This window comes from Poecilia formosa, unplaced genomic scaffold (assembly GCF_000485575.1).
Source record: "Poecilia formosa unplaced genomic scaffold, Poecilia_formosa-5.1.2 Scaffold32, whole genome shotgun sequence".
NCBI lineage: Eukaryota > Metazoa > Chordata > Actinopteri > Cyprinodontiformes > Poeciliidae > Poecilia > Poecilia formosa.
Window position 1 is genome coordinate 2,105,315 of NW_006799971.1, and position 11,641 is coordinate 2,116,955.

General features: G+C 37.8%; 1 protein-coding gene across 1 annotated transcript in view; it reads left to right on the forward strand.

Annotated features, from left to right (window-relative positions):
- Positions 1–9,440, forward strand: part of mad1l1 (mitotic arrest deficient 1 like 1) — a 46,552-nt gene extending 37,112 nt beyond the window's left edge. The window contains exon 18 of the mRNA XM_007549669.2: positions 8,928–9,440. Coding sequence (XP_007549731.1) covers positions 8,928–9,077 — 150 coding nt within the window. The 3' untranslated portion in view covers positions 9,078–9,440. The remainder of the gene's footprint in view (positions 1–8,927) is intronic.
- The last annotated feature ends 2,201 nt before the right edge of the window (positions 9,441–11,641 follow it).

Here is an 11,641-nt window from a genome sequence, read left to right on the forward strand (position 1 = left end):
GCTTTCAGTATATGCAAATTTTAAAACTTAATGGGCAGGGCTTTTTGTTTTGCTTTTAGCATACTCTAGCCCCGCAGGCATCCTGACATTATCTTTCAGTAAAGGACTTGTCTTTCTGAAGGTGGTTGTGTGCTCCTTTTCCTCCAACCCTGTCAATATCAAGAGGAGTGTTATTGTCATTCAGGCATCTTTCAGCTGCTTGGCTGGAAACAGTCACTATAAAGCACCGCTCTGCATATCAAGTCAAAGTATTGATATCCTTTAATTGGATAGACAAATGAAAAGATAAATGAGATAATACTTCATTGCATTGTTGAGACTTTACCTTAAATTTTCTTTACAAATGTTCTCACTACTATTACTAAGATTGAGGGAACATATTTTCTCTTTTTCTTTGTTTACGCATGAAAAAAACCTGATGTTTCCTTATGGATAAAACTTGTCAGTAGCGCCTGCAGCTGTACAGCTGTATGCTGCGCTTTGAGTACCATGAGATTTTCCTTTGAGTAAAAAAATATATATGTAGTTATTGGACTTTTTATTATTTCCACCATTTGCTATTAATGCAATTGTAAAAAAAAAAATAAACATGGCCTTTTGTGTCAAAACATCCTGTAGATCGCCCACGTCTTTTTGGCATCTGTGGTGAGAGCCCCTGCTGGTCCTAAGGCTAAATGTTATTGGTCAGTTTACTTTTGTTTATTTGGCAGCTTGGCGCTCTTTCTGTAAGATTAATGTGACCATGCACTGAAGCTAGCTAGTGGAGTAAGATGAGTTGAGTAGATCCCGCCTGACCTTTGAACTCATGTTGAACCGTTTTTGTGGGTCATGTAGATGACATCTGTGTGGGTTAGGTTTATGCTGGTTTTGAGGGCCATGCACATTACACGTGTTGGAGATGTGGTTGTGCACGTGGGGGTCAGGTGCAGTGATAGTTTTCTGCATACTCTCTGGTAATATCCAGCAGGCGCCCATGAAACTTGTGATATTTGTTTTTTAATTTAACATCACCTTCCATGGTTTTGCAGGGCGACATTAAATCAGCCGTGCAGTTCTGTTGATGCTTAAACATATGCAGTAAATAGGACCTTGCTGATTTTTTTTTATTAAGGTCAGATAATGTTTAAAACATTTTTAAAGAAGTGTGAATATGCAAGTAAGCATTGATAAGGTTGGTATTTAGATGCAACTGTGGTTTCATTAGACCTTTCATTAATTTTGGAATATTTTATTCGATGAAGAAAAAGAATAATAAACACAAATCTAGTCTCTGATTTACTTTACTCAAACGTATTTGAAAATAGTAGGATTTCACACTTGTTTTGTGATTTATTTTTTTTTTGCAAGCAAAATCAATGATTTTGTGATTCTACTTTACAAATATTTGCAAGGAATTTTACACATTATTTACACGTTTATGTATGACAGTAAATGATACTTCTAGTTACTTGTCATAACTACATCAGACTAAATTAAAAATAATCAGTTTCTGAGAAAACAGTGATTTAGTTTAAGAGCTATATTTCATGTTGAGCAGGACAGTTTTGTGGCCCTGTTGGTGGTAGTGCCTCGAACCTTTCAGCGGTTGCTTGTTGGCTCATTTCCTTCCATACCGTGAAGTGTTGAATGCACTGCCATTAAATTTACACTTTTCCTACTTAAAAATAAGAATATAAATTCAAAGTCTTCATATTTTCTGAATATGAATAATATTAAGACCTAATGACGTTCCCCTCAGCCTGAGCTGTACTTTGTGTTTTGTGCCAATTAGTAAATGTTAGAGTCACAGAAGAAGTGAAAAGGCATGGTCAGTGTGAACAAATTGTTGTCTGGTTTTAGCATTCACCTCAAGGCCCTGCTGTGTTCAGCTGCAGCCCTGCAGAGATGGTAGCACAGCATACATCACAGAAAATGGTAAGAAACATAAATAAATGAACTTGATGAACCTAATGTTACCCAGTTATATCATGAACTGAGAAAGAAGATTAAATTATAATAAATGAAGGATTAGGTTCAGCACCTACGTTCTAAGACAGCAAGACTCTGAACATCTATGTAGTATACACACAGGCTACTTCTCTCAAACATACTTCAACCTTCTAGTTAAAATACTTTAATCAACAAATTCAGTAAGCCAGTAAACCTCAACTAAACGTGTGAATGTGTGTGAATGACTGAATGTAGTGTTGTGAAATGCTTTGGGGGTCCTCTCAGCTTATACAAGTAGAGGCCATTTACCATTTAAAGTACGAAGTAAATATGAAAGAATATTGAAAATGAATGACCTGCCAAAAAGTACCAAAAAGAATAGCACCAGTAGAATAGGACTATCCCTTACAGTTCCACATTGGGGAAATTCAGGTGTTGCAGCAGCAAAGTGACAGATCAGCTAAAAGTGTTAAAATACATATTCAAATATATATATATCAAAATGTCAGTAATTACAGGACAGTTATCAAAAATAGCATACTGTGGTCCAAAGGAATGTGCAACTGAGTAGAATGTTTTTTTTATTTTATTTTTTTGCAAAATATGTGTGTAATTGTGCATTTAAAAACAGCCTATTTACAATGTATAAAAACAAATGTGCAAATACCAGCAGAATTGTTTTTTGGAATGAGTAAAACTATTAATAACTCCATTTTATGCGGCTGAACCACTGCGGCTTCCTCACACTCCTTCTCCCGATCGGGAAACCCCTCGTTCTGTGTCTTGGCACCTTTTGCTCACTTTGATAGGATAAATGTTCCCTGATTTCAAAACTGGCTGAAGTGGTGCTTGTAATTCCATTTACAGTGGGGAGCAGAGCGGAGATTCAACCTCAAAGTTGTATGAGTGTGAAAGCGAGGCCCAATAGATTTACTTTCACAAGAGGAGCATCACAGTTTTTGCCATGACGCTCCACTTCATATATATATGAAACTTTATTAGCAGTTGCTTTGGGTTTATTTCAAATGTGATGGGCAGAGGCAAGAAAGAGAGAAAGACTGGGAAAAGATTTAAAGAGAAAGAAGGAGATGTTGGAGAGAATCATAGAACACAAATTGATACCCTTGAAGTCTCTCTCTCCACCTGCAAAAAGAAAAAAAAAACAAAATCGAGAAACCACAACAAGAAGCATTCATATTTAATAATAACAGTTATAACATCACTGGAAAGATGTATGTAGTGGGAACCTCAATCCAACTGAAAGTGTATCTGACAAACACCTAAGTTCAAATATGATTATGTTAAATGGGATTTGCCTTACTCCATTAAGCCCTCCTGTCATGTCTGGAGGTCTGTCTCTGTTGCAGAAGAAATGCCTGTGTGGAAAATACAGTTTCTGTGGTAGGAGCTTTTAACAGCTAGTGTTCCTCATTTGCCTTAATAATTAAACATCTCACGGATACTTAAAATAGCCGTGTCCTTTTCTCGGTGTAACAACCTTCACACCAAAGACTGTCGTTCATAACATGAACACCCAGAGTAAAATATTTGATGAAATGGCTGTGGCTTTATAAAGTTAATATTTAGGATCTCATATCTGCTAAGTGTGTGTGTCTCAGAAACATTGAGTATCATTGCCTCAAGTTTGTTTCTATTACCATATGTAAAACTGAGTAGCCTTTGTTGGGCCATCTGTATTTGTTGGCTCACACATTTGGCAAGTTGAAATCAAACAATGAGTGGGCGCTTCAGGACTGGAGCAGACTTCCAGGCTGTTATCTTGGTTTTCCATTCCAACTGACTGTGGGGGTCCTCACAGTTTGCTCAACTCTCACAGGCCCACACGAAACAATCTTCTGTGTCTTGCACACACCCACTCATATGCCGTCTGTTTCCATGTACCATAATACATCAAGGTGTTTCAGAAGCTGAGATCTCCATGGTAACTGGTTGCAGTGTTTGTCTTTTGTTCGTGATCAATGTTTCAGAGGCCTCGGGAGTCTCTGGAGCCTCATTCGCACGTGTTTGTTGTTCACCTGGTAGCGAGTGTGAGGATGTGGTGTATCTCTGAGGCAGCCACACAGGAAACCGCAGCACACCAGGGAGAATTCTGGGAGAGCCATGGAGTGAGGGGCAAGATGAAGAGGGAGGAAGTTGTCAAAGAAGAAATTGTCCTGAGAAACACCTTAAACCACTTCCAGCCGGTGTTGTGACTAGAGTAGTGAGAATCCGTTTTGAATCAGAGACTTGGCCATGTGAAAAGATTAATAAATACAAAGGTGATCCATCCATGAACGTAATCCTATTTCATGGCTATACTGACCACATCCCCACAATGATGGAGTCAATATCAATAAATTAAAATATTACTGAAAAGTTCATTTATTTTGGTAATTGAATTTACTTTGCGGAACACATTAGGTAGATTAATTACACACAGACTGATGTTCTCAAGTTGCCATTTCTGTTAATGATGATTTTCAGTTTACGGCAAATAAAAACATGAGTTTTAAGATTAGGATATTACATCAGATAGATAATAAAATACATGTTTGAATGCTGAAATGTGGGATTAATAAAGATAAAATAACTGCTTAAAGATTATTTTTTAAAGGTACTCTTAATCTGGCAGATGTGCCTCATTGCAATGGATATTCTAATATACTGAAAATGACTACCATTAAAGCTCAGTTGGTAATATTCTTTTCTTTATTCATGCTTGAACAATAAACAAGCCTCCAGTCACTAGATGGCAGCACTGCTCATTGATGAGGCTGCCTGTTCAACCCAGTAGAATTAGATTTTCAGACCCTTCTACCAACTTTTTTTCTTCAGAAAAACAACCAGCAACAAATCTAGCAAGTTTTATTTGTTATTGGAGATTTGTGTGACAAAATGCAAAAATGTAAATTAGGCAATGGCGTAATTTAGCACCTTTTAGGACAGCCAATAGCCACTTTTCCTGCTGTATCTTACGAAAATAATCTTGTATCGCATTTTGAAAAGGAAAAAGCTGATGAAAATGGCAAGTAGCAAATGTTAATAGTTTACAAATGTTTTTGAATGTTACCGTTTAGTATTAACACATCTCTCTTTTCAGAATCACACAGACTAAACAGTCCCGATTAAATATTACAAATTCAAATAAAAACTGCTTATGGAAATTGCTTTAAGACTTAGAACAATACAATGAGCTGCATCAGCTCAAAATTAAGTTTTTACAGCTTGTTTCATTTATCCGTTTCACACTAAAGGAGTGTGACAATGAAAGGTATTTGTCAGTCTCCAATTCAACAAGTAAAATTTTCATTATAAATTAAAAAATGTGCTGCAGGTTTCCTGATAGAGTTGCTGGTTTGAATCGAGCAGGAAATGAAAGGATTGGATCTTCTTTAGCTCATCAAGCCACAGGTCTTGCTTTTGTAAACTCAAGGGCATCAAAGCTTAGAGCGAGTGCTGAGGCTTTTAATGAGCAGAGATTTTTTCAATATATGACTGGACAATCAGAAATAAGGAAAAAATGACAATTTTGATCAATAAGCAATTAACTTATGCATTATTGCTTTTCTTGTTTGCATTTTTAAAGGGTAGAAGTAAGATTGTTTGTTAGAGTAAACCGTTCAGATTTGTTTTAATGTTTGCAGTAGGTCAGGATTGAATAACCCTAATGTTTAATCTAAAGTAGGCATTTCCCTTTTTTCTGATTTTAAAATGAAAAAAAAAAAGTTTTGGCTCAAATGGGGAAATGTGGCTATTAAACTTTGCAGCAAAATGTGTCCAATTTTTCTGCTTGTTTAAACTAAATGTCTAGAATGTTATAACACCTATTAAACGCCACATCTAAAAATGTTGTCAATAACAGGACTGTTCAGTCACTTATACCAACGCTTTAGTTCTGCCGTTTACATCCGACGCATACATCATTCACCAGATGTGGCTGAGTTTCCCAAGGATACTCTAATGGAAGTACTGAGAAAGTTTATTTCATTATGAGACATGAGCCACTGCTTTTTGTAGTTGTGGGGAAAATAACATTTCCAGCATGTGAATTATGCAAGGAGTTTATTGGGATGTTTTTGGAAAGTGGTGATTTAAATAAAAAAAGCCTTCCCCTGCTTTAATTTCAAATTAATATTTATGCTGCTGTGATGCGGGTTGAGCTTGTGGAGCTGCTTTGAGTCCTAGGACATGCTGTCAGCTTTTAAGCCACCTGCTCATTTTTATACACAGTTATGGCCAAAAAAAGCATCCATATGCTTGAAAAAATGAAAAAATTAGGATTAAGGTTTGCAAATTGGTTCACAAGACTGGAGAACACTTTTTGGAAGGCAACTACAAATAGGTTTCAGTTTAAAAGACTTGCAACATGTTTACAACAAATCCTCTGGACTTTTGTTGCATTTCATCCACTTTTTCCCTAATTTAATTTCCATTTTTAATTTTATACCGGAGGTCCCTGGGGGGATGGCTGGAGGAAAAACTATTACAAAAACAGGACGTTGTCAGAGTTATTGGACTTAAAAGAAAGTATGCAAACTTTTACTGTTATGCTAAACCAACCTTAGGAACAACAACATTTTCTTTGTTTTCTCTTGTTCTGCAGGTACACTGGTCCGTTCTTCTCACAGTTGTGCTGATGAATTCTTGCTGATATTCAGCGTTGCTGCTGCTGCTGCTGCTGCTGCTGCTGCTGCTGCTGCTGCTGCTGCTAACATCATAATTCAACCCATGCGGGTTGTCTGGCACATTATTCTCCGACAGTGTAATAAATTAATTGCACGTTTTATTTCAAACTCAAAGAAGGGATTTGTTAAAATTCTCTCTAATGAGACAATAAGTCTCATGTAAAATTAATCACCTTAGCTCAACGGTAATTAAAATTGCACCAGAAGTCCTCGGAAGTTCCGTTTTCTCTCGTTTGAGTGGAAGCTAATTGTGCTTCATTTTGCACAAAATTGGGAGAAACGGAAAGTTGTTCTGTCTGGTGCTTTTTAAACATTTTTGCACACCGCATTTCCATACCCACTTAACCACTGTGCACTCAGCTAGCAAATGCCATTAGTTCAGGAACCATGTTCTCTTACCCATTAGAGGTTTGTGATGGGCCTCAGCTCAGTTCCCTGTTTCCACTTCCTGCAGTGCAAGTCGAAACAGATTTCCTGTGGTAATGCTGAATGAGATGTTAAGTTAAAAAAAATTAAATAAACAAGAAAATGAAAAAAATCAGACGAGGCAGAAAGAGGCCACTCCAAACCGCACACACCTAATAAGTAGGTGTGTGCCCAAATGTGGGCAAATTGACCCTTTGTAACTACATCACTTAATCATTCCAGGCACCGTGATGGACGTCGGAAGTTAGGGACAGGAGTATTGAACCGATTGACTGAAACTGTTTTCCCAAGTTGTTTTTCCCAGTTTTTTAATGGCTTCTACTTGTTCGAGTTGAGCTAATTTTGTCTGTGAACATAACACACCCGGTTGGGGCTCATACAAGGTATTTACAAAAGTTGGAAATAGCTAGTATAGAAACCGACTCATGCCTTTTTCCTCCTGACGTGTTGATCAAATTCCTGACTTTGCCTGAATTCACACCACATGATTTATGTCCCTATGTCATTAAAATAGTTTCCCCTTAAACAAGAGAAACCTTAAAAACGTACAAAAGATGAGATGCTAACCAGTTTTGTTCCTACATGCTAGGCTACATGACGGTGCAGCATTGTCTCCATGGTCATCAATGGTTAGAAGCGTACCTTCTCCATTAAGCGAGATTTGATATCTTTCTGATAATACTTATAAAGTATATGAATGTTAATCTTCTTATCTTGTAAAAGGTCTTGTCTGCTAATCTGCGATTTCACCGAGGACTTCGAGTCCTCTATGCTATCCATTGCCGCCTCATTAAAAGGTATACACAATAAAATGATAAGCTTGGTTTGGATCCTTCTCTGTGCAGCCGACAGCGCAGCACCCCATGACCATTTTATAGTAAAATTAACTAAATAGAATTGATATTAAGCTACACATGTCTGGTTTTAGACTAGTTTTAATGTAGCACATTGGTTGTTTTGATGCAGGCAGAGTTCTGGAGAGCGTGACGTCATGCATAAAGGGTCAGTATTTTGCTAATGTTGAATAAACATTAGCAGTTGCCTTGTTTCCATTAAATAAGAAATGAAGTGATGTGAATAAGCTTGTTGATGCGATAAGTAATTGAAAATCATGGAAGCGACGGTCATAGCAGTTACATGATATGTATTCATAATTCATCCATGATGCTAGCTCTCATCATCTATCAGCCAATCAAAGGAGACATCAACGTCTTATTCAGGCGTTGTAGCGACAAGGCCCGCCTACTTGGGAGCTGCTATGTATGTAGCATTTTGGGGAAATTATAGTCGATCATTTTACTTAAGTGTTATGGATTCAACATGTTGGAATGAGACTCAACGTTTTATGAACTGTGTGATGCTGTGAGAGCGCTGGTGGAGCCAGCTGTGCATTGTGTGAAAAAACAAAAACTAAACATCATCCTCCTGATTAAAAAAAAAAATAAAATACATATATTATTATTTCTCATCTTTTACTTTCCTGTGTTTTCCCACAACCTCCATGTTCTGTCTGATATAAGATCTCTATACACTCTGACGCAGGACGTTTCTCAGATGTCTCAATATGTTCTCAGTGTGTCATGGGACTCTGCTCCTCGCTGCATTGCTTTAATTACTTTATTTTCCCTCATCCCTTTCTCCTTCACTCCATCACCCCGAGCTGCTCCTCGTTCCTTTTAATTAATCCACACAGACTTAGACACCCTTCCCCCTGCTGTGGTTGTGTATACACACACACACACACAACCAACTCTGTGCAGACACACACTTGACGGCTCCCTTTAGACGAGCACAGCTTCGAGTGATCTTGCTCCGTCTTAAAAGTTTTGGTGGAAACTGATGCCTGATAGTTGGATGTTTTGTTTTTGGTCTGATTTTTTTCTGCAGGGCTCCAATGGAAGCATGCAGCTCATGGAGACGGAGTTCTCCAAAACTCTGGGAGAAATGGTGACCCTTCACCTCCACCACCAGAAGAGCATCCCAGCCTTCCTCTCTGCCGTGACGCTGGACCTGTTCAGCCGACAGACCACCTTCTGAAGAGTGTCACCTCTTAAATGGAAAAGTGTAAAATTAGATTTATTTTTTTCTTAAAATGGCCAAGTGGCTATCATAGCTTTGAAATATGTATTGTATGGAAATTGATGTAATGTGAATTTAAAACATTTTTTTTTTCTTTTAATGTCTTTTTTTTCTTTTCTTTATTTTCTCCCAAAACTCGATAGACAAAATTTCATGTTAAAGTTTTCTGCCCTGTCGGCCATTAAAATTATTGCCCCTCATAAAAAACTTTGGAAATAAAATGTATCTTTTATTGAAGTAACACAGTCTCCCACTGAAAATCCAGTAGTACGCACAACTACTATGAAGATTTCTTTGTAATGAATAAAACAAAAAATATTATTTTGTTTCTACTTGACTTTATTGATTAGGAGCTTCAGATTAGCATACTTTGACTATTGATGTTTCAGTATGCCAATAACTACAACTTCCCTCTCATTTCAGATTCAAGCTGCTGTTTGAACATAATGCAAAAGGAAAAAAAAAAAAAAAATATATATATATATATATGTATATATATATATACACACACAGATATATATATGTGTGTGTGTGTGTGTGTGTGTGTGTGTGTGTGTGTGTGTGTGTTAAATCTGCCAAAATGAAGTTTCACTGTATTTAATTAGAGCAGGCAGCTCCATTTGTTCAGGCTGGGAGTATTTGTGTGGTTCTATTGTCACCAAAGCAGCGGTATGCCCGATGATTTCGGTAAGCTGCTTATTTCCTTTTTCTCTATTTTTTTGCCTCGTCTCTTTCATTACTGTTCTCGACTGTTAAAAATATACGAAAACATAATTATGATGCCAAATCATCACAGGATATGTGAAGTCAGAACTGGGGTGTGGTTTTGTGTGAGTGCATGCGTCTGAAATACATGAAAAAGTGTTAAATTAACTTTTTTCTTTTATAAAATAAAATGCCAAAGCTTAAGATAGACTATAGAGTTGAGTCATTTATCTTGCTATCACTCGAGCAAGATAAGTGACTTGATAAACACTTTAAATCATGTCTGATTTAAAGTGTTTCACATGTCTAAAGCAGCAGGTTGGCTTGCTTCGTCTCACCTCCAAATGTGGTGTTGTTGTATTGGGACACCTTCAGATTCCTCCATACTGTTTTCCTTCGACAGCTTAACCTTCTCGTGGTCTTAAGAGACGGAGTCTTTTGGAGCTTTTCCCCGTTACACTAACAGATCAGCAGAAACTGTTAGATCGTCATACGCTTAGAACGAACTGACGACTATATCTATCAGACAAGTATACACCGTCATTACCATATGACTTTATTTAATCAGCAACATAGAATCATGACATAGATCGTCATACACTTTATTAACAGCTGTATGGCATCCTACCTTAGTGGTTAACTAGTCAGACCATCGTCAAGCAGCAGGGATGTGAGTTTTACATGGACGTGTTTTGTAGATGACTGCAGCTGCAGCTAGACCCTGTTTTACATACACTTTGAAACCACGACAATGCATGTATATCTATCTAGTTATCATTGAAAACAGTTAATGACCCAGGACACGCTTGAGGGACCAGGTCTCTCGGCTGGCCTGGGAACGCCTTGGTGTTCCCCCGGAGGAGCTGGAAGAAGTGGCTGGGGAGAGGGAAGTCTGGGCCTCCCTTCTGAAGCTGCTGCCCCTGCGACCAGACCCCGGATGAAGCGGAAGAAAATGGATGGATTTATTTTCGTCATAACTTGTCGCGTATGCTGAACTGACTGATGGAACACCTGGTCACACCGACTCGTGTGCACTTTAACGAATTTTGTGTGTGTATGTGTGAGAACTGACGGTATGACGACACAACCCCCGCTATCCGACCGTGACGTCAGCCGCGTTCCTCAGGTGCTTCGCGCTAAAACAGCGGGAAGGTTTTAAACACGCACACGTACTACAGGGTTTGCTTCTCAAACGAGAGCTTTATTTTGTTCCAGCACCACCTGTTTCACAGAAAATGTCACCATTTAGGACGAAAGGATTATTACTAGTCGAAGGCTCACAGGAACAGCGGGTAGGTAGCTTTTGTGTTTGACATTTTATCATTTGTTGAATCTGAAATTTCCTCCCGTTGTGAAACAAAGAAGAATTAGGATTCTAATTGGGTTTAAATGAACTGTGAATAATTGCTGTTCTGGATTCTGTTAACGATGGAGCTCCAGTATAAACATGAGATGTTAAATCTTCAGGTAATAATGGACTGAAACGGTAGAAATGAACACAAGAGTTTAAACAAAATGAACAACAACAAAGAAAAAAGACACATCTAAAACAGGAAGTAAAACCACTAATATAAAACCTCCAGCTGGTGCATCCACGTGTCTCATGAGAAAACATTTTTTTATGGTTTAGTCCACCCTCAGTACATTTTTTTCCTGGGCTCTTTTATTTGTTTACCACTCAAATTCATTTTTACCATCTTTGTGAACTTTCTGCAGCTCTCAACTAGGGGTCACACTTTGAAAGAGATGAACTATCCAAATCGTTTTATATCATCTGATATTTTATTTACCTTTTGTGATGTTAGATTGTGACTTGA